Source organism: Erythrolamprus reginae, chromosome 7 (assembly GCF_031021105.1).
Source record: "Erythrolamprus reginae isolate rEryReg1 chromosome 7, rEryReg1.hap1, whole genome shotgun sequence".
NCBI lineage: Eukaryota > Metazoa > Chordata > Lepidosauria > Squamata > Dipsadidae > Erythrolamprus > Erythrolamprus reginae.
In genome coordinates this window covers 2589986-2613348 of record NC_091956.1, presented here as the reverse complement: position 1 = coordinate 2613348, position 23363 = coordinate 2589986, and the positions used below count along the sequence as shown (strand labels likewise).

Sequence of the window (23363 nt, the reverse complement as noted above, 5' to 3'; positions counted from 1 at the left end):
GACGTCATCGCGTGGGAAAAATCGTGGTATGGGGAAAAAACCCACAAAGTATTTTTTAATTAATATTTTTGAAAAACCGTGGTATAGACTTTTCGCGAAGTTCGAACCCGTGAAAATCGAGGGAACACTGTACAGTGTTCCCTCGATTTTCGTGGGGGATGCTTTCCGAGACCGCCCGCGAAAGTCGAATTTTTTGAGTTTTGAGTAAAGATACTGAACGCTTTGCTGGTCGCTTCCAGCCGCCACAAGGCACCGGTCCCAAACCATCACCACCGCACGCTGCCGGCTGTGCTGTCGCGTACACCTGCCATGTCAGGAAGAAAGAGAGTTGGAAAGGGGCCTCGGGAGGTCTTCTAGTCCAGCCCGCTGCCCAAGTGGGAGACCCTCGGCCATTTCAGACAATTTTGGGGGCACTTACCAGGCCATCTGCTTGGGAGGCGATCGGTAGTCGCAAGTGAATTCCGCTAACTTTTCCTGGCGGGAAACAGAAAGAAAAAAGAAAAAATATATCAAAAAAGGATTTGCTTCACGGCCCAGCAGGGGAATTCTGGGAGTTGAAGTCCACCCATGCTGGCAGGGAATTCTGGGAGTTGAAGTCCACCTATACTGGCAGGGAATAATTCTGGGAATTGCAGTCCACCCATACTGGCAGGGAATTCTGGGAGTTTTAGTCCATCCATGCTGGCAGGGAATTCTGGGAATTGCAGTCCACCCACTCTTGCAGTAAATTCTGGAAATTGAAGTCCACCCATACTGGCAGGGAATTCTGGGAGTTGAAGTCCACCCATACTGGCAGGGAATTCTGGGAATTGCAGTCCACCCATACTGGCAGGGAATTCAGGGAGTTTTAGTCCATCCATGCTGGCAGGGAATTTTGGGAATTGAAGCCCACCCATACTGGCAGGGAATTCTGGGATTTGGACCTCACCTTTAGGTTCGACCGGCCCATCCAGACGTATCCTGTGTCGGTGAAGAGGGCCAAAAACCAGTGGTTGAACGACACGGCCATCTTGACGAAGGAGCCAGCTTGTGGGCTGAGCCAAGGCAGGGTCTACAGAAAGGAAAGGAGACCACCAGTTCAAGACCCCTGCCACTCTCCCCAAGATTGACTGATCCTTTTACAGCGCAGACTCTACAGATGGAGTCCATGAAGTCTTTCCTGATACGTTTTATGCTTAAGACCTTCCACCATTCTTGTAGCCCATCTTTGGACCCCTTCAATTTTGTCAATATCTTTTTGTAGGTGAGGTCTCCAGAACTGAACACAGTACAGTGATCCCCCGCTCGTTGCGAGGGTTCCGTTCCAGGACCCCCCGCAACGAGCGGGTTTTCGCGAAGTAGCGCTGCGGAAGTAAAAACACCATCTGCGCATGTGCAGATGGTGTTTTTACTCCCACAGCGCTAGCGAGGAACCGAAGATTGGGGGCGGCGCGGCTGTTTGCCGCCGGCATGGGGGGCTTCCTAGCAGCCCCCCAAACCCGGGTTGGGGGTCTGGGGGGTGCTGGCAAGCCCCCCATGCCGGCGGCGACATTTTAAAATAGCCGCGCCGCCCCCAATCTTCGGCTCCTCCGCGCTGGCTCTCGGCGCTTTCGAGCTGAGTCCGGGAGCGAATTCGCTCCAGGACTCAGCTCAAAAGCGCCGATAGCCAGCGCTAGCGAACGGCTTGTCCACGCTGGCTCTCGGCGCTTTCGAGCTAAGTCCGGGAGCGAATTCGCTCCAGGACTCAGCTCAAAAGCGCCGATAGCCAGCGCTAGCGAACGGCTTGTCCACGCTGGCTATCGGCGCTTTCGAGCTGAGTCCGGGAGCGAATTCTCTTCCGGACTCAGCTCAAAAGCGCCGATAGCCAGCGCTAGCGAACGGCTTGTCCACGCTGGCTATCGGCGCTTTCGAGCTGAGTCCGGGAGCGAATTCGCTCCAGGACTCAGCTCAAAAGCGCCGATAGCCAGCGCTAGCAAACGGCTTGTCCACGCTGGCTATCGGCGCTTTCGAGCTGAGTCCGGGAGCGAATTCTCTTCCGGACTCAGCTCAAAAGCGCCGATAGCCAGCGCTAGCGAACGGCTTGTCCACGCTGGCTATCGGCGCTTTCGAGCTGAGTCCGGGAGCGAATTCTCTTCCGGACTCAGCTCAAAAGCGCCGATAGCCAGCGCTAGCGAACGGCTTGTCCATGCTGGCTATCGGCGCTTTCGAGCTGAGTCCGGGAGCGAATTCGCTCCAGGACTCAGCTCAAAAGCGCCGATAGCCAGCGCTAGCGAACGGCTTGTCCACGATGGCTATCGGCGCTTTCGAGCTGAGTCCGGGAGCGAATTCTCTTCCGGACTCAGCTCAAAAGCGCCGATAGCCAGCGCTAGCGAACGGCTTGTCCACGCTGGCTATCGGCGCTTTCGAGCTGAGTCCGGGAGCGAATTCTCTTCCGGACTCAGCTCAAAAGCGCCGATAGCCAGCGCTAGCGAACGGCTTGTCCACGCTGGCTATCGGCGCTTTCGAGCTTAGTCCGGGAGCGAATTCTCTTCCGGACTCAGCTCAAAAGCGCCGATAGCCAGCGCCAGCGAATGGCTTGTCCACGCTGGCTATCGGCGCTTTCGAGCTGAGTCCGGGAGCGAATTCGCTCCAGGACTCAGCTCAAAAGCGCCGATAGCCAGCGCTAGCGAACGGTTTGTCCACGCTGGCTATCGGCGCTTTCGAGCTGAGTCCGGCAGCGAATTCGCTTCAGGACTCAGCTCGAAAGCGGCGAGAATGAACCGCGTGGGCGGGCGAAGGGCGGGCGGCAGCGAGGAGTTTGCGTGGGCGGTGGGGAAACTCCTCGCTGACGCCAGCAAGAGGGGGAAGACCCAGGGAAGCCGCCCAGCAGCTGATCTCCCGGTTGCCATCTACGCATGCGTGCCCATAGAAAAAACGGGCACGCATGCGTAGATGGTATTTTGACTTCCGGGTTGAAAAATCGCGAAGTACCCTGTTCGCAATGGTTGGGGACGCAATAAACGGGGGATCACTGTATTCCAAATGTGGTCTCACCAACACTCTATATAGCGGGATCATAATCTCCCTCTTCCTGCTTGTTATACCTCTAGCTATGCAGCCAAGCATCCTACTTGCTTTCCCTACCACCTGACTGCACTGTTCACCCATTTTGAGACTGTCAGAAATCACGACCCCTAAATCCTTCTCTTCTGAAGTATTTGCTAACACAGAACTGCCGATACAATACTCAGATTGAGGATTCCTTTTCCCCAAGTGCATTATTTTACACTTGGAAACATTCAACTGCAGTTTCCATTGCTTTGACCATTTATCTAGTAAAGCTAAATCATTTGCCATATTACAGACGCCTCCAGGAATATCAACCCTATTGCACACAAGCAGCGACATACAAACACCGCCTGCTTATGGGCCTCCCCACGGACTCTCTGCCGAAATACCGACAATTTCAGAAGGACTTTGGCACACGTACCACCGGATTGCAGGCGGCGTCATCCAGGAGGTACAATTCTTGTCCAACCGCAAGGAGAACGTTGGTGACCCTCTTTTGACAAAGGACGGTCCAGCAGGAGGGCGGCGCTTGAAGACCTGGCCAGAAAGGGAGGAAAAAGAGGTCATCCATCCGGAGAGAAGAAATGTTCGACTCTGTCGGGACTTGAAATATATATATATATATACTGCTCAAAAAAATAAAGGGAACACTCAAATAACACATCCTAGATCTGAAGGAATGGAATATTCTCACTGCTGACAACAAAATTTTCTGCCGTCAGTCTTCTATGTTCTATGACCCCTATGACAATCATTAAGTGTTGGACCTCATGATTCTTGATAAATGTTTCTTTTTCTTTTATATACACTGAGAGCATCTGCACCAAAGACAAATTCCTGGTGTGTTCAATCACACTTGGCCAATAAAATTCTATTCTATTCTATTCTATTCCATTCCAATTATTTCCCTATTCTATTCTATTCTATTCCATTCTATTCCATTCCAATTATTTCCCTATTCTATTCCATTCCATTCCATTCCATTCTATTCCATTCCATTCCATTCCAATTATTTCCCTATTCTATTCTATTCCATTCCATTCTATTCAATTCCATTCCAATTATTTCCCTATTCTATTCCATTCCATTCCATTCTATTCCATTCTATTCCATTCCATTCCATTCTATTCCATTCCACTCCAATTATTTCCCTATTCTATTCTATTCCATTCTATTCCATTCTATTCCATTCCAATTATTTCCCTATTCTATTCTATTCCATTCCATTCCATTCCAATTATTTCCCTATTATATTATATTATATTATATTCCATTCCATTCCATTCCATTCCATTCCAATTATTTCCCTATTCTATTCTATTCTATTCTATTCTATTCCATTCCATTCCATTCCAATTATTTCCCTATTCTATTCTATTCCATTCCATTCTATTCCATTCCAATTATTTCCCTATTCTATTCCATTCCATTCCAATTATTTCCCTATTATATTCTATTCTATTCTATTCTATTCCATTCCATTCCATTCCAATTATTTCTCTATTCTATTCTATTCTATTCCATTCCAATTATTTCCCTATTCTATTCTATTCCATTCCATTCTATTCAATTCCATTCCAATTATTTCCCTATTCTATTCCATTCCATTCCATTCCATTCTATTCCATTCCATTCCATTCTATTCCATTCCACTCCAATTATTTCCCTATTCTATTCTATTCCATTCTATTCCATTCCAATTATTTCCCTATTCTATTCTATTCCATTCCATTCCATTCCAATTATTTCCCTATTCTATTCTATTCTATTCTATTCCATTCCATTCCATTCCAATTATTTCCCTATTATATTCTATTCTATTCTATTCTATTCCATTCCATTCCATTCCAATTATTTCCCTATTCTATTCTATTCCATTCTATTCCATTCTATTCCATTCCAATTATTTCCCTATTCTATTCTATTCTATTCCATTCCATTCCATTCCAATTATTTCTCTATTCTATTCTATTCTATTCCATTCCAATTATTTCCCTATTCTATTCTATTCCATTCCATTCCATTCAAAACCGCTGCATGGGTTCACTTAACAAGAAAGCGTATAAAATAAGGCAAAACTTGGCCAGGCCCCGTGTTTCACTCAGCCACAGGGACATTGGCCAATTTTGGCATTAAGTCGAGGACTAAACCTGCACGGAGGAAAAATCCAAGTCATTTCTTCCCCCCCGGGGACGGTGGCGCTATGGTGGTGGCGCCTCACCTGGGACAGCGGGAAGCTTCCGTTGCTTCATGTCGTAGATGTTGTTGGCCAGGCTGAAGCGGTGTTGGAGGGCGGAGAGAATGGCTAAGCCGGTGCCATAGGTTGTGTAGAAGATCCTGGCCTCCAGCACCCGTTCCTGCACCACGTCCTGAGGGGAAGCAGAGAAAGTGTAGAGCAGAGCAGAGAGTAGGGTAGAGTAGGAGTAGAGTAGAGAGTAGAGAATAGAGTAGAGTAGAGTGGAGTGGAGTAGAGTAGAGCAGAGTAGAGTAGGAGTAAAGTAGAGAGTAGAGAACAGAGTAGAGTAGAGTAAAGCAGAGCAGAGTAGAGAATAGAGTAGAGTAGGAGTAAAGTAGAGAGTAGAGAGTAGAGTGGAGTAGAGTAGAACAGAGCAGAGTAGGAGTAAAGTAGAGAGTAGAGAATAGAGTAGGAGTAGAGAGTAGAGAATAGAGTGGAGTAGTAGAGCAGAGCAGAGCAGAGAATAGAGCAGAGTAGAAGTAGAGAGTAGAGAGTAGAGTGGAGTGGAGTAGAGTAGAATAGAGTATAGCAGAGTAGGAGTAAAGTAGAGAGTAGAGAGTATAGAATAGAAAATAGAGTGGAGTGGAGCAGAGCAGAGTAGAGAATAGAGCAGAGTAGAAGTAGAGAGTAGAGAATAGAGTGGAGTGGAGTAGAATAGAGTAGAGAATATAGCAGAGTAGGAGTAAAGTAGAGAGTATAGAATAGAAAATAGAGTGGAGTGGAGTAGAGCAGAGCAGAGTAGAGAATTAAAGTGGCTGGGTGAACCAAAGTTAACTTGGATGAAGGCCCAAGGCTTTAGGCTCAGGTCAGTATAACCTTGGCTATTATTGCTTTCTGTATAATCAGCAGCTGCAGCTACGATAAGGAAGTAGGGAAATTGTGTAGGGGGCTTGCTTACTGGAAATGTGCCATTGTAAGAGTTTTAGATCCTCTTTTATGTTAGGAGAAACAGGATGTTCCCATGTACATATGCCAACTGATGATATATATCGAAAACTGTTATTTTCCACAAACTGTTATAACCATATATGGCAACTTATGCTCCCCCAAGATAATGTGTAGTCCAAGGGTATATAAGGAAGATCCTGACACCCATTCGGGGTTCAGGCCATTTATTCTGTTATGTTGTGCTTTGAACCTGCGCAATAAAACTTTCCTTCGTTGAAGTGCTGGCTTCTGTCTCATCAATTCTACAACAGAATAGAGCAGAGTAGAAGTAGAGAGCAGAGAATAGAGTGGAGTGGAGTAGAATAGAGTAGAGAATATAGCAGAGTAGGAGTAAAGTAGAGAGTAGAGAGTATAGAATAGAAAATAGAGTGGAGTGGAGTAGAGCAGAGCAGAGTAGAGAATAGAGCAGAGTAGAAGTAGAGAGTAGAGAATAGAGTGGAGTGGAGTAGAATGGAGTAGAGAATATAGCAGAGTAGGAGTAAAGTAGAGAGTATAGAATAGAAAATAGAGTGGAGTGGAGTAGAGCAGAGCAGAGTAGAGAATAGAGCAGAGTAGAAGTAGAGAGTAGAGAATAGAGTGGAGTGGAGTAGAATAGAGTAGAGAATATAGCAGAGTAGGAGTAAAGTAGAGAGTAGAGAGTATAGAATAGAAAATAGAGTGGAGTGGAGTAGAGCAGAGCAGAGTAGAGAATAGAGCAGAGTAGGAGTAGAGAGTAGAGAGTAGAGAATAGAGTGGAGTGGAGTAGAATAGAGTAGAGAATAGAGCAGAGTAGGAGTAAAGTAGAGAGTAGAGAGTATAGAATAGAAAATAAAGTGGAGTAGAGTAGAGTAGAGCAGAGCAGAGAGGAGTAGAGAAGAGAAGAGAAGGGAGTAGATAGTGTAGTGTGGTATAGAATAGTATAATATAGTAAAATATAGTATTGTATAAAATAGAATAGAGATAGAAAATATGTAATGTAATGTAATAGACTATAGAATATGGAATGCAGAAAACAGCAGAGCCAACACCACACGCAGACAACCGGCTGCCCTTCTGCAACAGACTCCAATTCTCCCTCCCATTAACCCTCGTTTAGGTCCAGAGGACGCACCATGGTTCACGCTCCACGCAAAGCCCTAAGCGTGGCTTGCTTCTCGGAGGCTCAGCGTCTTGTGCAAGACTCCAGGCAGCCGTGTCTCGAACCCAACTCCAGAGCCCACAACCCTCCACTTCTCACTTACGTTGTTCATGGTGACCTTTTTCTTGAATTCGCCGAAAAGGCTGTGGAGGAGGACGATCCCGTTCTCTTGGACGCTGAGCAGCTCCTCGCTGGTGGTCCAGCCCAGGAACATGGCCGGAGAATCCTTCCACTGTTGATAAATAAAGGCTCGGAGGCGCTTGCAAGGCTGTTCAACCACAGGTCCCATCAGCCCCAGCAGGTTCCAAGGCTGAGCTTTCTGCCTGCGATCTTCAGGCATCTGCCCTTCGTTAGCTTGGGTTCCCATGTTCCCCTGCCGTCATCCACAGCAGCTCGTCTCTCAGAGGAAACTACAACTCCCAGTATCCCCAGACAGCTGTTGCTTCATCTCCCCCTCCCCCCTCATTCCACCCAAGATCCCCAAACTTTGACAAACTACATCTCCCATCCTGCTGAACGACGCTCTGAGTTAGAAACATAGAAACATAGAAGATTGGTGGCAGAAAAAGACCTCCTGGTCCATCTAGTCTGCCCTTATACTATTTCCCGTATTTTATCTTAGGATGGATATAGGTTTATCCCAGGCAGGTTTAAATTCAGTTCCTGTGGATTGACCAACCATGTCTGCTGGAAGTTTGTTCCAAGGATCTACTACTCTTTCAGTCAAATAATATTTTATTTATTTATTTATTTATTCATTCATTCATTCATTCATTCATTCATTCATTCATTCATTTGTCCAATACATAAATACATAGGAAGAAAAATAGACCTGTGGTAATATATATATAAGGGTAAAGTGAACTTAGAGGAGAGGATATATGAAAGAAAGAGAATATATATGATAGGTGAAAGAAAGGAAAGACAATTGGACAGGGGACGAAAGGCACACCAGTGCACATATGTACGCCCCTTACTGGCCTCTTAGGAACCTGGAGAGGTCAATCGTGGAGAGTCTAAGGGAGATGTGTTGGGGGTTAGGGGTTGACACAATTGAGTCCGGCAATGAGTTCCCCGCTTCGACAACTCGATTGTTGAAATCATATTTTTTACAGTCAAGTTTGGAGCGGTTTGTATTAAGTTTGAATCTGTGGCGTGCTCTTGTGTTGTTGCGGTTGAAGCTGAAGTAGTCATTGACCGGTAGGACGTTGCAGCATGTGATCTTGTGGGCAATACTCAAATCGTGTTTTAGGCACCGTAGTTCTAGGCTTTCTAGGCCCAGGATTGAAAGTTTAGTGTCGTAGGATATTCTGTTTCGAGTGGAGGAGTGAAGGGCTCTTCTGGTGAAATATCTTTGGACATATTCTCATGTTGCTTTTGATCTTTCCCCCAACTAACTCCAGATTGTGTCCCCTTGTTCTTGTCTTCACTTTCCTATTAAAAACACTTCCCTCCTGAACCTTATTTAACCCTTTGAAATATTTGACCATGTCCCCCCCTTTTCCTTCTGTTGGTTCATAACTGTATTTTTCAAGCTGGCTGACTTTTTAAGGCTTGTGGACTTCAACTCCCAGAATTCCACTGCCAGCTTTTTTTCAGCGCCGTTGTTAATTCTGAACGGTCACTAAGCGAACTGTCGTAAGCCGAGGACTGCCTGGAACTGACCCACGGGTCTCACTCACCACCACGCTGGCCAGCTGGATCCCTGACGCAGAGTAGATCTCCAGGACAGGCCGGAAGCTGGGAGATTTCTCCTTCTTGTTTCTCATCAGGGCTACAAATCAAAATAATAATCATCATCATAATAATCATATGCTCAGCCGCTGCAACAAAATCATGCAGACCGATTGCAAATTACAACACAACTCCGTTGCACAAAGGACCCACTGGAATTTATGCAAAAACTGTAACATCCACATTGCTGCTGAGAACACAAGCCTGAAAAAGTCACTGAAAATCAGACAGTCAAGATCTTGTGGGATTTTCGCCTACAAATGGACAAGAGGCTGGCACATAACACACCAGACATCACACTAGGTGAGGAAAACAAGGTGACTATCATCGACATCGCAATACCAGGGGAATAACAAGGTCGATGAAAAGGAACACGAAAAAAATCTCAAACTACCAGGACTTTAAATATTGAAATTCAACAATTATGGCGTAGACCAGCAATGGCAATTCCAATGTCCAGGATGCAAGGAGAGTTTGCAGCAAAGGGCAGAGAGAAAGGAAGGGGCAAACGAATTTTCACCTACCAATCGGACCCCCGTATGGCGCAGCAGCCACCAAATAGTCTCGTAAGTCTTCCTTCAAATTCCAGCTCATGCTATAAAGTTCCAGCTTCCTAGAGAGGAAAGAAGGACCAGTTTTATTTATTTCTCTATCCACCTTCTATCAACAATCTCGTAGGCAACCACTCTGGGCAGCTTACAACCTAAATTCATTAAATAAGAGAAATTGTTCTAAAAAAATAATCATTTAGCTTTTTTCTCTCTCTGTCCTGCACTACACCTTCCTGGTCTTTTTGCATCAGTGTTTCAGAAATTTAGATTTTTTTTTCCTTTGCAACCTGATTGTTAAAGACCAGATAAGTTTGGAAGAAAAAGAAACTACAGAAATTGAAAATCCTTTGGAAAACCTGCAGTGATGGAGCATCCACAACTTCCGGTCCCAGTAAAGTGGCCTTCTGCAATTGACAGGTGGAGATTTTGTCAATTCCGATGGTTTTCAAATGTCCGCTGAGATCCTTTGGCCCTGCGCCCAGCGTGCCAAGTACCACTGGGACCACGTTCACCGGCTTGTGCCAGAATCCTTGCAGCTCGATTTTCAGATTGTTGTTGTTGTTGTTGTTGTTGTTGTTGTTGTTGTTGTTATTATTATTATTATTATTATTATTATTATTATTATTATTATGATGTCAGTACAACACAGCAAACGAGATCACTATGCTGGATTTCGTATTTCATCCCCAGTCGGGCGCTTCCCAAGCACCTAGGACTGCGTGATGTAGCGGCGAATTATGTTTGCCGATGCCAGTAAAGCAGCCTTTTGCAATTGACACTTGGAGATTTTGTCAATTCCAATGGTTTTCAAATGTCCGCTGAGATCCTTTGACCCTGCGCCCAGCGTGCCAAGTACCACTGGGACCACTTTCACTGGCTTATGCCAGAGTCATTGCAGCTAAATTTTCAGGTCGTTATTATTATTATTATTATTATTATTATTATTATTATTATTATTATTATTAATAATAATAATAATAATAATAATAATAATAATATAATAATAATAATAATAATAATAATAATAATAATAATAATAATAATAATCCAAGGTGGAGCAGTGGGTAGAATGAAGTACTGCAGGCCACTAAAGCTGATAGTGAGATCTGCAGGTCAGCAGTTCAAATCTCATCACCGGCTCAAGGTTGACTCAGCCTTCCATCTTTCCGAGGTGGCTCAAATGAGGATCTGGATTGTAGGGGCAATAGCCTGGTTCTGTTAAAAAGTGCTATTGCTAACATGTTGTAAGCCGCCATGAGTCTAAAGAGAAGGACGGCATAAAAATCAAATGAATAAATAAATAAAATTCATAATAATAATAATAATAATAATAATAATAATAATAATAATAATAATGAAGATTGAAGGCAAAGTGGATAAAGAAAAGACCTGGTCATGGCTTACAAGTGGAACACTGAAAAAGGAGACCATTAGAACAAATGCTGTCAAAGCCAGAATTGAAAAATCAACAGACGATCCAAAGTGCAGACTCTGTAAAGAAACAGATGAAACTATCGATCACATACTCAGCTGCTGCAAAAAGATTGCACAGACTGACTACAAGCATAGACATGATGCTGTGGCACAGATGATCCACTGGAACTTGTGCCGGAACTACCCTTTACCAATGGCAAAGAACTGGTGGGACCATAAGCCCGAAAAAGTGGTCGAAAATGAGCAAGCAAAACTACTGTGGGACTTCCGACTTCAGACTGACCGAATTCTGAAGCATAACGCACCAGACATTGTGATCGTGGAGAAAAAGAAAGTATGGATCATCGACATCGCAATCCCAGGAGACAGCAGAATTGAGGAGAAGCAGCTAGAGAAATTAGTGAAATACGAAGATCTGAAAATCGAGCTGCAACGACTCTGGCATAAGCCCGTGAAAGTGGTCCCAGTGGTACTTGGCACGCTGGGCGCAGGGCCAAAGGATCTCAGTGGACATTTGAAAACCATCGGAATTGACAAAATCTCCACCTGTCAATTGCAAAAGGCCGCTTTACTGGGATCAGCAAACATAATTCGCCACTACATCTCGCAGTCCTAGGTGCTTGGGAAGCGCCCGACTGGTGATGAAATACGAAATCCAGCATAGTGATCTCGTTTGCTGTGTTGTACTGACATAATAATAATAATAATAATAATAATAATAATAATAATAATAATAATAATAAATAAATAACATTGTTATTATATAACAGTTGTAGCAGAGTCTCATCATCCCCCCTTCTGGCTGGGGAGGATGGGCTTTGCAATGCAAAGCTGCTTAAACTAACCTGGCCAAAGAAAAAAAATGAATTGTTTTGGATTTTGTGCACCTACTCAAACATACACTCAATAAGCATCATTTTGCAGAGGAGGCAAGAGGGAGAGTTGCATATTTCGAGGTGGGGGGCCCAAGTTGGAGAGGCTTTAAAAAAGGATGGTGTCTTTTTTTGGGGGGGGGGGAATGGAGTGTCTCTAATGGGGAGCTTTAATTGCATGGCGGGGAGGCTTTTCTGGGGATCGGGGGGCCTGCAAAAGAAAGCCACTGACCGATAATAGGCGGAGTCCCCCAGGGGATCCCAATTGGCCGTGTAGCAATCCATTTCGGGGGATCTCTGGGGCGCTCAGCTGTCCTCCCGGCGGCTCCCGGTCACTTCCGCCCTCACTTCCCGGGCCCGGGAAAGCGGAAGGGAGGAAGCGGCGTCCGCCATGTTTGGCGAGGGCAGCTCCAGAAACCTGGCTTGGCTCGCGGCCGCTCTCTAGAGGGGAAGAGGAAGGACTGCAAGGGGAAAGGCGAAGGAATCCTCGACTTACGACCGTCGTTTAGCCCAAGGGTCACGTTGCTAAGTGAGACCTTGGGTTTTGCCTCGTTTGAAAGCATTTCCTGCCCCCAACAATTGCTGTGGCCTAGAGGTGGAGCTCTTGCATCGGAATCAGGAGGTTGTGAGTTCAATCCTAGATAGAGGTAGCTGTAGCAATGCCACTTCACAGTGCTTTTACAACCCTCTCTAAGTGGGAAACTGCAAAATGTGTAAAATGTTACATATGCAACACTTTATCTCAGTTGTTGTCTTTTGAATGTATGTCTGTATATGTCTTATATATGTTTATCTGTATGTTTGTTGCTTTGTTTATTTTTGTTCATGCTTTTTTAATGTATATACTTAATAAAGATTTTTTTTTTTTTAAAGGTTTGCCATCAGTGGTTTAAGGTTTCTTGTTCGAGCAGGGGTTGGACTAGAAGACCTCCAGGGCCCCTTCTGGCTGCGTTGTTCTGTATCAGGACTAAAGGTGACGTGACAGCGGGGAGCAATTCCTTCCAAGGTTAGCTGGTCAAGGATACGAATTCATGGGGATTTCTCCAAGCCAACTGGAGGCAGGAAGAGAATTGGAAGCTAAAGGAGGAGGGGAAAAGAGGAGGAGGAGGTGGAGGAGAAGAAGAAGAGGAGGAGGAAGAGGAAGAAAAAGAAGTAGAAGAAGAAAAGAAAAAGAAGAAAAAGAAGGATGAAGGGAGTAGAAGAGGAAAAAGAAGAAGAAAAAGAAGAAGAAAGAAAGAGAAAGAAAGAAAGACAGACAGACAGAAAGACAGAAAGAAAAGAAAGAAAGAGAAGAAAGAAAGAAAAAGAAGAAAAGAAGTAGGAAGAAAGAAAAAGGGAGGAGGAGGAGGAGAAGAAGGAGAAGAAGAAGAAGGGGGAAAAAGAAGAAAAAAGAAGGAAGAAGAAAAAAGAAAGAAAGAAAAAGAAGGAAAGAAGTAGGAAGAAAGAAAAAGGGAGGAGGAGGAGGAGAAGAAGGAGAAGAAGAAAAAAGAAGAAAAAAGAAGGAAGAAAGAAAGAAAAAGAAGGAAAGAAGTAGGAAGAAAGAAAAAGGGAGGAGGAGGAGAAGAAGGAGGAGAAGAAGAAAAAGGAAGAAAAAAGAAGGAAGAAGAAAAAAGAAAGAAAGAAAAAGAAGGAAAGAAGTAGGAAGAAGAAGAAAAGAGGAAGAGGAGGAGGAGGAGAGGAAGAGGAGAAGGCAGAAATGATTGGGAGAAAAAGTGGGGAGGGTTAGGAATGAATCAGTAAGCTTGATGGAAAGACATTTAGAGGGAAGTGATGGGGGAAGAAGAGTAGAGGAGAAGAGATAGGCTGCTGCAGTATTATTATTATTATTATTATTATTATTATTAATTTTTTTTATTATTATTATTCCCTGTTATTATTTTTCACTTACCCCTTTTATTGGCTCTTCTTTTTTTGCCTCCTCCTCCCCTCCCCTTCGTTCTCCTCCTCCTTCTTTTCTCTTCCTCCTCCTCTTCTTCCTCCGCTTCCTCTTCCTCCCCTCTCCCCCTCCTTCTCTCCCCCTCTTCCTCTGCCTTCTTCACCTCCATCTCCTCCCCTTCTTCTTCCTCCCCCTCCTTCCTCCTTCTCCTCCCCCCCCACCCTCCTCCTCTTCTGTTGTTTTGCAAGGAGAGTGACCTCTTCAGTACCGGAGACAAGTAAGTTCCTTGTTGTGTGTCTAACCACACTTGGCCAAAGAAAGTACGTGAGAATATAAAAAGAAAAAAAAGAGCAAGCCGCAGAGAGAGAGAGAGAATCAAAGATAAAGGGCTTGGATTTTAAAAACAAAACAAATATGAATCATTTTGCTTTCAGAGTTCATATTGTTTCCGTCCTCACCACTTTGGTTGAGATTGAAAGAAACCGAGACAGCAAAAGTTGCAGGTCTATCTTTAGACCAACATTCAGGAAACAAGAAGCGGACAAAAACGAGAATATTTTCTTTAAAAAGGACTTGGCTCATCAGAAAATCAAGTGGGTTTGACACTTCTCTTTCCAAAGTGTCCAAAGGACATTTGGCTATAAGGGTGGCTGGCTTGCACAGACGACGACGACGACGATGATGATGATGATGATGATGATGATATAGATTATTATTATTATTATTATTATTATTATTATTATTATTATTATGTCAGTACAACACAGCAAACGAGATCACTATGCTGGATTTCGTATTTCATCCCCAGTCGGGCGCTTCCCAAGCACCTAGGATTGCATGATATAGATTATTATTATTATTATTATTATTATTATTATTATTATTATCAATACAACACAGCAAATGAGATCACTATGCTGGATTTCGTATTTCATCCCCAGTCGGGCGCTTCCCAAGCACCTAGGATTGCATGATATAGATTATTATTATTATTATTATTATTATTATTATTATTATTATTATCAATACAACACAGCAAATGAGATCACTATGCTGGATTTCGTATTTCATCACCAGTCGGGCGCTTCCCAAGCACCTAGGATTGCATGATATAGATTATTATTATTATTATTATTATTATTATTATTATTATTATCAATACAACACAGCAAACGAGATCACTATGCTGGATTTCATATTTCATCCCCAGTCGGGCGCTTCCCAAGCACCTAGGATTGCATGATATAGATTATTATTATTATTATTATTATTATTATTATTATTATTGTGTCAATACAACACAGCAAACGAGATCACTATGCTGGATTTCGTATTTCATCACCAGTCGGGTGCTTCCCAAGCACCTAGGGCTGCGTGATGTAGCGGCGAATGATGTTTGCCCATCCCAGTAAAGCGGCCTTTTGCAATTGACAGGTGGAGATTTGGTCAATTCCGATGGTTTTCAAATGTCCGCTGAGATCCTTTGGCCCTGCGCCCAGCGTGCCAAGGACCACTGGGACCACTTTCACGGGCTTATGCCAGAATCGTTGCAGCTCGATTTTCAGATCTTCGTATTTCACTCATTTCTTTAGCTGCTTCTCCTCAATTCTGCTGTCTCCTGGGATTGCGATGTCGATGATCCATACTTTCTTTTTCTCCACAATCACAATGTCTGGTGTGTTATGCTTCAGAATTCGGTCAGTCTGAAGTCGGAAGTCCCACAGTAGTTTTGCTTGCTCATTTTCCACCACTTTTTCGGGCTTATGATCCCACCAGTTCTTTGCCACTGGTAAATGGTAGTTCCAACACAAGTTCCAGTGGATCATCTGTGCCACAGCATCATGTCTATGCTTGTAGTCAGTCTGTGATTATTATTATTATTATTATTATTATTATTATTATTATTATTATTATTATTATTATTATTCCATAGCAGGACTAGAACTCACCGTCTCCTTATTATTGGCCCAAAGTCACCCAGATGGTTTTAATGCTTAAAGCAGGACTAGAACTCACCGTCTCCTTATTATTGGCCCCAAGTTCCCTGGTCACCTTCCATGCCTAAACTGGGTATTTATAGTAGAGCGAAACATAATTATCAATGAGGTTGCTCTGAAAAGAAAGAAAACAAGAATAAACATTCTGTACAAATAAAGGAGAATGCATGTAGCTGAGGGTTGAACCTGATGGTCTCTGAGCTTGGTTTATTTTCTTGTAGATGTTTCATCACCCAAACTACGTAGCATCATCAGTGCTAACACTGATGATGTTACCTAGCTGGGTAATGGAACGTCTAGAAGAAAACAACCAGGCTCAGAGAGCACAAAGAATCCTATAGTCCTTCCTTCCTCCTCCTCCTCCTCCCCTTCCTCTCCACCAGCTCCACTCCCTTCTCTTTCTTATTTTTTTTAATTGAATTTTTTGAAACAAAAAACACATCATACAATACATACAAGCAGTTTACGGAAACCTGTGCATTTTGAAAGTGAAAGTGGTCCCAGTGGTACTTGGCACGCTGGGCGCAGGGCCAAAGGATCTCAGCGGACATTTGAAAACCATCGGAATTGACCAAATCTCTACCTGTCAATTGCAAAAGGCTGCTTTACTGGGATGGGCAAACATAATTCGCCGCTACATCACGCAGTCCTAGGTGCTTGGGAAGCGCACGACTGGTGATGAAATACGAAATCCAGCATAGTGGTCTCGTTTGCTGTGTTGTACTGACATAATAACAATAACAATAACAATAACAATAACAATAACAATAACAATAATAATAATAATAATAATAATAATAATAATAATAATCTATATCATGCAATCCTAGGTGCTTGGGAAGCGCCCAACTGGTGATGAAATACGAAATCCAGCATAGTGGTCTCGTTTGCTGTGTTGTACTGACATAATAATAATAAAATGATTTTAACTCCCAGAATTCTGGGAGTTGAAGTCCACAAGTTTTTAAATCACCATGTTTGGATAATTTTTTTTGGGGGGGGGGGGATTTTTCACCACGGGAGGAAGCGAATTGGCAGCAAGGCAAGTTAAGAGCCCACCCCATCAACAAAACAGAAAGGAAAATAACAAGGCATTTAACTTTCAGCCAGGTCACTCTGACATTGGAAAGGAAAAGGAGCTATTGTTGTGAGGAAGGGATCAGGGGATTTCCATGCCAGGAAACACCCAATAGGATGCCATGAGGTTATGCAACATGGACTCTCCAATGGGAAGGAGGGGTGAGACAGTTCTTTATGAAGCATCTACACCAAATTCCCTTGGTGTCCAATTGCACTTGGCCAATAAAAATTATGTTCTGTTCTGTTCCGTTCCGTTCCATTCCATCATCTCTCTCTCTCTCTCTCTCTCTCTCTCTCTCTCTCTCTCTCTCTCTCTCTCTCTCTCTCTCTCTCTATCTATCTATCTATCTATCTATCTTATCTAAAGCTGGCTAGCTAGCTTTAGATAAGAAGCTAGCTTTAGACCAGAAGAGCCCTTCACTCCTCCACTCGAAATAGAAGACCCTATGAGACTAGACTTTCAATCCTGGGCCTAGAAAGTTTAGAACTAAGACGCCTTAAACAAGATCTAAGTATCGCCCACAAGATCATAGGCTGCAACGTCCTGCCTGTCAGTGGCTACTTCAGCTTCAACCACAACAACACAACAGCACACAACAGATTTAAACTTAATATTTATTTATTTATTTATTTATTATTTAGATTTGTATGCCGCCCCTCTCCGCGAACTTGGGGCGGCTATTATTATTCGCTCCAAACTTGGCTGTAAAAAATATGACTTCAGTAACCGAGTTGTCAAAGCGTGGAACTCATTACCGGACTCCATAGTGTCATCCCCAAACCCCCAACACTTTACCCTTAGATTATCTATGGTTGACCTCTCCAGATTCCTAAGAGGTCAGTAAGGGGCAAGTACAAGTGCACTAGAGTGCCTTCTGTCCCCTGTCCTATTGCTCTCCTATATCTCCTATACCTTTCTTCTATTCCTATATCTCTTCTTCTATTCTTTCATTGATATGTTCTATTACTATACCTTCTTTTCTATTCTTTCTTAGATATATTTTACTATGAGTATCTCCTCTATAACCTTCATCATGTATTTTACTATGTGTATATAGATATACAGTATATACATACCCACTAAATCCCTCATTGTGTATTGGACAAATAAATAAATAAAAATAAATAAATAAAATAATAAAATATCTATCTATCTATCTCTCTATCTATCTCTCTATCTCTCTATCTCTAGATAGATAGATAGATAGATAGATAGATAGATAGATAGATAGATAGATAGATAGATAGATAGAGTTATATAGATAGATAGATATACATACATACATACAATTTACTGGAACAAAGTAAGCAGAGATCTCTATATATCTATCTATCTCTCTTTCTCTCTCTCTCTCTCTCTCTCTCTATCTATCTATCTATCTATCTATCTATGTAACATATATCTATCTATCTTCTGTCTATCTGTGTTGCAGAATTAGGCAAATGAGCTTGTTCAGGCCAGTCTGATTTGTTTCCAAGGAACTGAAAAGGCTTCAGAAATATTCCAAGTTATTGGGAAAGTATTTCCCTGTTTGTGCCAAAGGTTACTGTTGAGTCAGCTTGAAAAAATGACTAAAATAAACTGGTTTGCATTTCACCGATCTCTGCTTACTTTGTTCCAGTAAATTGTATGTATGTATATATATCTATATATCTATCTAAATGTATCTATCTATCATCTATCTACCTACCTACCTACCTACCTACCTATCTATCTATCTATCTATCTATCTAGTGGAACAAGTATAGGATTGTAGTTTGTATAAGCATAACATAAGTAGTAAGTAATGATAAAAGAAGACAACAGGACAGTAGGACAGGGACGGTAGGCACAATGGTGCGCTTATGCACACCCCTTACAAACCTCTTAGAAAAGAGGAGAGGTCAATTGTAGATTTAAAGATATTGGGGCTTGGGGAAGAAGATACCTATATCTGTCTATCTCTCTATTTCTCCCTCTCTTTTTCTCTCTCTCTCTTTCTATCTATCTATCTAACTCTCTCTCTCTATGTAACTCTATCTATCTATCTATCTATCTATCTATCTATCTATCTATGTAACTATCTATTTGACTCTCTCTCTCTCTCTCTCTCTCTATCTAACTCTCTCTCTCTCTAACTCTCTCTCTTTCTATCTATGTAACTATCTATCTATCAGACTCTCTCTCTCTAACTCTCTCTCTCTCTCTGTATGTATGTATGTATGTATGTATGTATGTATGTATGTATGTATATAAGTATCACATATATATATATAACTATCTATCTATCTAAACCTTATCTATCTCTCTCTCTCCCTCCATCTATTATTATTATTATTATTATTATTTATTAGATTTGTATGCCGCCCCTCTCCGTAGACCCCCTCTCTCTCTCTCTCTATCTCCCTCTCTCTCTCTAACTAATTAACTAACTATCTATCTCTCTATCTCTCTGTCTGTCTGTCTCTCTCTGTCTAACTAACTAACTAACTAACTAACTAACTAACTAACTAACTATCTATCTCTCTATCTCTCTGTCTGTCTGTCTCTCTCTCTCTAACTAACTAACTAACTAACTAACTAACTAACTAACTAACTCTCTATCTCTCTATCTCTGTCTGTCTGTTTGTCTCTCTCTCTCTCTCAATTGGTGCAAGGCCCATCCTCTCCTCCTTATTCAAAAAAGTAAAAACTCTTGGAACTTGCCACCTTTTATTGAAAAGGGGTGACAGCAGCACCACACCAAAGCCGGCCCTGAGGCTCCTCAGGCAAGACAGGATCAAGGAATCAGGAACCCCTCCCAGCCGTCCAGTGTGGATTGGGCCAATCCACAGGTGTGAAGATGTTTTACATACCTGCTGCTCTGGGAAAGTGATAGGGACATTTTCTCAGGGTCATCCTCCGCCGGCTTTCGGGCGATACAGCCCACACACTCCTCCCTCCCCTTGCATTTCCCAAAGGGTGTGAAAATGCCAGGGTCTATTCACTCCTCCACTCACAACCGAATCCCCTACGCAACTAGACTCACAATCCTGGGCTTAGAAAGCTTAGAACTACGTCGCCTTCAACACGACCTAAGCACAGCCCATAAAATCATGTGCTACAACATCCTTCCTGCCAACGACTACTTCAGCTTCAACCACAACAACACACAAACACACAACAGACACAAACTTAATGTAAACTGCTCCAAACTCGACTGCAGGAAACATGAATTTAGCAAACGAATAACTGATACATGGAACTCACTAACAAGACTCTGTAGTATCCTCACCTAACCCCCCAAAACATTTCCCTTTAGACCAAGGGTGGGCAAAGTTGGCTCTTCTATGACATGTGGACTTCAACTCCCAGAATTCCTGAGCTAGCATGATTGGCTGAGGAATTCTGGGAGTTGAAGTCCACAAGTCATAGAGGAGCCAACTTTGCCTACCCCTGCCTTAGGCTCTCCACTATTGACCTCTCCCGATTCCTAAGAGGTCAGTAAGGGGCGTGCATAAGTGTACAGCGTGCCTTCCGTCCCCTGTCATAACGTCTTTTTTTCTTTTTTTACTAGTAAAAAACTGAATATTATTATATCTTTACATGCCCCCAATATGTATTTGACAAAACAAATACATGAAATAAATAAAGCAAATATTTAATGTTTACTCTTTCTGTGTCAGTGTCTCTTTCCAATTTAGTGTTTTTCAAACTTAGCCACGTTAAGATGTGTGGACTTTGATTCCCAGAACCCCCCAACCAGCTAGTCCTCAAAACGAAGGAGAATTCAAAGGGAAAAGAGCCAGAAGGAAGATGAAAGAGAATTATCTGTCGCTCGGGATTGAACTGCGCCGTCCTTGGTGCTCTCTGAGCTTTGCAGACGTTTCATTACCCAACTAGGTAACATCATCAGTGGTAGAAGTCAGCGGGGTTTGCAGAGAGGAAGAGGAGGAGGTGGTAGAGGAGGATGTGTAGACTTCAACTCCCAGAATTCCCCAGCCAGCCAAGGGAAGAAGAGCAAGGAGGAAGATGAAAGAGAATATATGTAGCTCAGGATCGAACGGTGCCCTATGAGCTTGGTTTTTTCTTGCAGACTTTTCATTACCCAACTAGGTTACCTCATCAATGCTAGAAGGGAGTAGGGTCTATGGAGAGGAGGAAGGAGTTTAGTTGTTTTCTTGCAGACATTTCATGACATAGGTAATATCATTATTGGGAGAAGAGAGAGGGGTTTTCAGGGAGGAGGAAGAGGAGGAGGAGAAAGAGGAGGAGGAGGAAGAAGAGGAAGAGGAGAAGGAGGTGGAGGAAAATTGAGGAAGAGAAGAAGGAGAAAGAGGAGGAAGAGAAGGAGGAGGGAGAGGAGGAGGAAGAGGAGGAGAAGGAAGAGGAGAATAAGGAGGACAAAAAGGAAGAGGAGGAGGAGAAGGAAGAGGAGGAAGAGAAGGAGGAAGAGGAGGAGGAGGAAGAGGAGGAAGAGCAGGAGGAGGAGGAGGAGAAGGAGGAAGAGGAGGAGGAGGAAGAGGAGGAGGAGGAAGAGGAGGAAGAGGAGAAGGAGGAAGAAGGAGGAAGAGGAGGAGGAGGATGGAGGAGGAGAAGGAGGAGGAGGAAGAGGAGAAAGAGGCGGATGAGGAGGTGGTAGAGGAAGGCCGTAGAGTCCTTTTGTTAGAAGAATTTTAATGAATTCTCTAGCATGGTGAGTTACAAACCTACTGCCAAGCAACACACATTAGCCCTGCTATATATGTTTATATTTTTACTCAGAACAGTGAGTTTATTTATTTTATTTATTTATCTTGTCATACACGTATAGTATAGTATTGTATGTTTAACATAATACAAGTATAAAGCAGTGATAGAAAAGGTAAAGAAGACATTAGGACAGGAACGGTAGCCACGAAGGTGCATTTATTCACGCCCTTTATTTGGGTGAGTTTGGGTGAGTCCCTTCACGGAAACAAAAGTGAACTCAGGAAAACAAAACCTAAACATTTCTTCACATCCTCACTTTGTCTCTCTGAACTTGGTTATTTCCTTGAAGACATTTCATTACCCAACTAGACAACATCATCAGTTTGAGACAGACACCCCAATATATACCCTGATATATGTATCTTTCAGTAGCAATAAATTCTAGCATCAAAAACTAAGGATTAACCTAATGCAAACTCTGTATTTTTAACTTCTGCTTGCCCACCTCCTAATTCGCTTATTATCAGCCTTTGTTCAGATGCTGGTTTGCTAGGTTCATGCAATAAACCTGAGTTACTCCATCTCCTTGTGGTCTCCATTTCCTTGCAGGTAGTTCGTTCAGCTGCAACAAGTTAATTACAACGAGGTGGGCTTCTGCAGCGGGCCGTTTGCAGCTGAACGGACTACCTGGCAAGGAAAGGCGGCTGAGGAACTCTGGGAATTAAAGTCCACGAGTCTTGAGGGGGCTAAGATTGGAGACCCCTGTCCACTTTCCAGCCCCTGTTACTCACAGTTCGGTGATGACTAGATGTAACACTCACGGCCCTCAGGCCCCCTCCCCAGTGCCTAAAACAGGGGTCTTCTTCAACCTTGGCAACTTTTAAGACAGCAAAACTGGCAACTAATGTCGTTTGGCGGGACCCAGGGGAAGAGCCTTCTCTGTGGCGGCCCCGACCCTCTGGAACCAGCTCCCCTCAGATATCAGAGTTGCCCCCACCCTCCTTGCCTTTCGTAAGCTCCTTAAAACCCACCTCTGTCATCAGGCATGGGGGAACTGAGATTTTCCCTTCCACCCAAGGCTTATAAAATTTATGCATGGTATGTCTGTGTGTATGATTGGTTTCTTAAATTAGGGTTTTTAAATTAACTTAAATACTGTATTAGATTTGTTTATATTGTGTTATTATTGTTGTTAGACGCCTGGAGTCTACGGAGAGGGGCGGCATACAAATCTGAATAATAATAATAATAATAATAATAATAATAATAATAATAATAATAATAATAATAATAATAATAATAAAACAACTATGGCCCCCTCAAGACTCGTGGACTTCAACTCCCAGAATTCCTCAGCCAGCAAAGCTTTCTTGCTTTCCAGCAATGCCGGCTGAGGAATTCTGGGAGTTGAAGTCCACGAGTCTTGAGGGGGTCAAGATTGGAGACCCCGGGCCTCGGTTGGAGATGGCGGGGAGGGGGGTGGCGCAGTGGTTAGAGCAAGCAGCACCGCAGGCTCCTCCAGCAAACTGCTAGGTGTAGTTCAGCAAGTTCGAATCTCACCACCGGCTCAAGGTTGACTCCGCCTTCCATCTTTCCGAGGTTTAAATCGCTTAGAGAGGGTTGTAAAAAGCACCGCGAAGCGGTCGATAAGTCTAAAGGCTACTGCTACTGCTTTGCTGTTGCCACTTGGGGCCATCTTCAGTCCGGAGGATCGCCTGGTGGCCTCCTTTCCTCCCCAATCCCTTTCCAAATCAGTTTGAAAAGTTTGTTTCCCGGTCGGACAGACCCACTTTGCCCCCCCCCCAAACTCTTCTATTCCCCCCCACTCCCCAAATGCGGC

General features: G+C 43.4%; 3 protein-coding genes across 3 annotated transcripts in view; 2 read left to right on the top strand and 1 right to left on the bottom strand.

Moving 5' to 3' along the window:
• Positions 1 to 12325, bottom strand: part of VPS16 (VPS16 core subunit of CORVET and HOPS complexes) — a 29050-nt gene extending 16725 nt beyond the window's left edge. Inside the window, exons 1-9 of the mRNA XM_070756833.1 lie at positions 12152 to 12325; positions 9587 to 9675; positions 9011 to 9102; positions 7432 to 7560; positions 5249 to 5396; positions 3449 to 3564; positions 929 to 1051; positions 419 to 474; positions 215 to 304 (exon numbers count right to left, since the gene is read on the bottom strand). Coding sequence (XP_070612934.1) covers positions 215 to 304; positions 419 to 474; positions 929 to 1051; positions 3449 to 3564; positions 5249 to 5396; positions 7432 to 7560; positions 9011 to 9102; positions 9587 to 9675; positions 12152 to 12204 — 896 coding nt within the window. The 5' untranslated portion in view covers positions 12205 to 12325. The remainder of the gene's footprint in view (positions 1 to 214; positions 305 to 418; positions 475 to 928; positions 1052 to 3448; positions 3565 to 5248; positions 5397 to 7431; positions 7561 to 9010; positions 9103 to 9586; positions 9676 to 12151) is intronic.
• PCED1A (PC-esterase domain containing 1A) overlaps positions 1 to 23363 on the top strand; it is a 405386-nt gene that overhangs the window by 337083 nt on the left and 44940 nt on the right. The gene's annotated exons all lie outside the window — the stretch shown is intronic.
• The window catches only part of LOC139170082 (PC-esterase domain-containing protein 1A-like), a 21454-nt gene continuing 21245 nt past the window's right edge, over positions 23155 to 23363 (top strand). The window contains exon 1 of the mRNA XM_070756831.1: positions 23155 to 23363. This exon is cut by the window's right edge and continues 166 nt beyond it. Coding sequence (XP_070612932.1) covers positions 23357 to 23363 — 7 coding nt within the window. The 5' untranslated portion in view covers positions 23155 to 23356.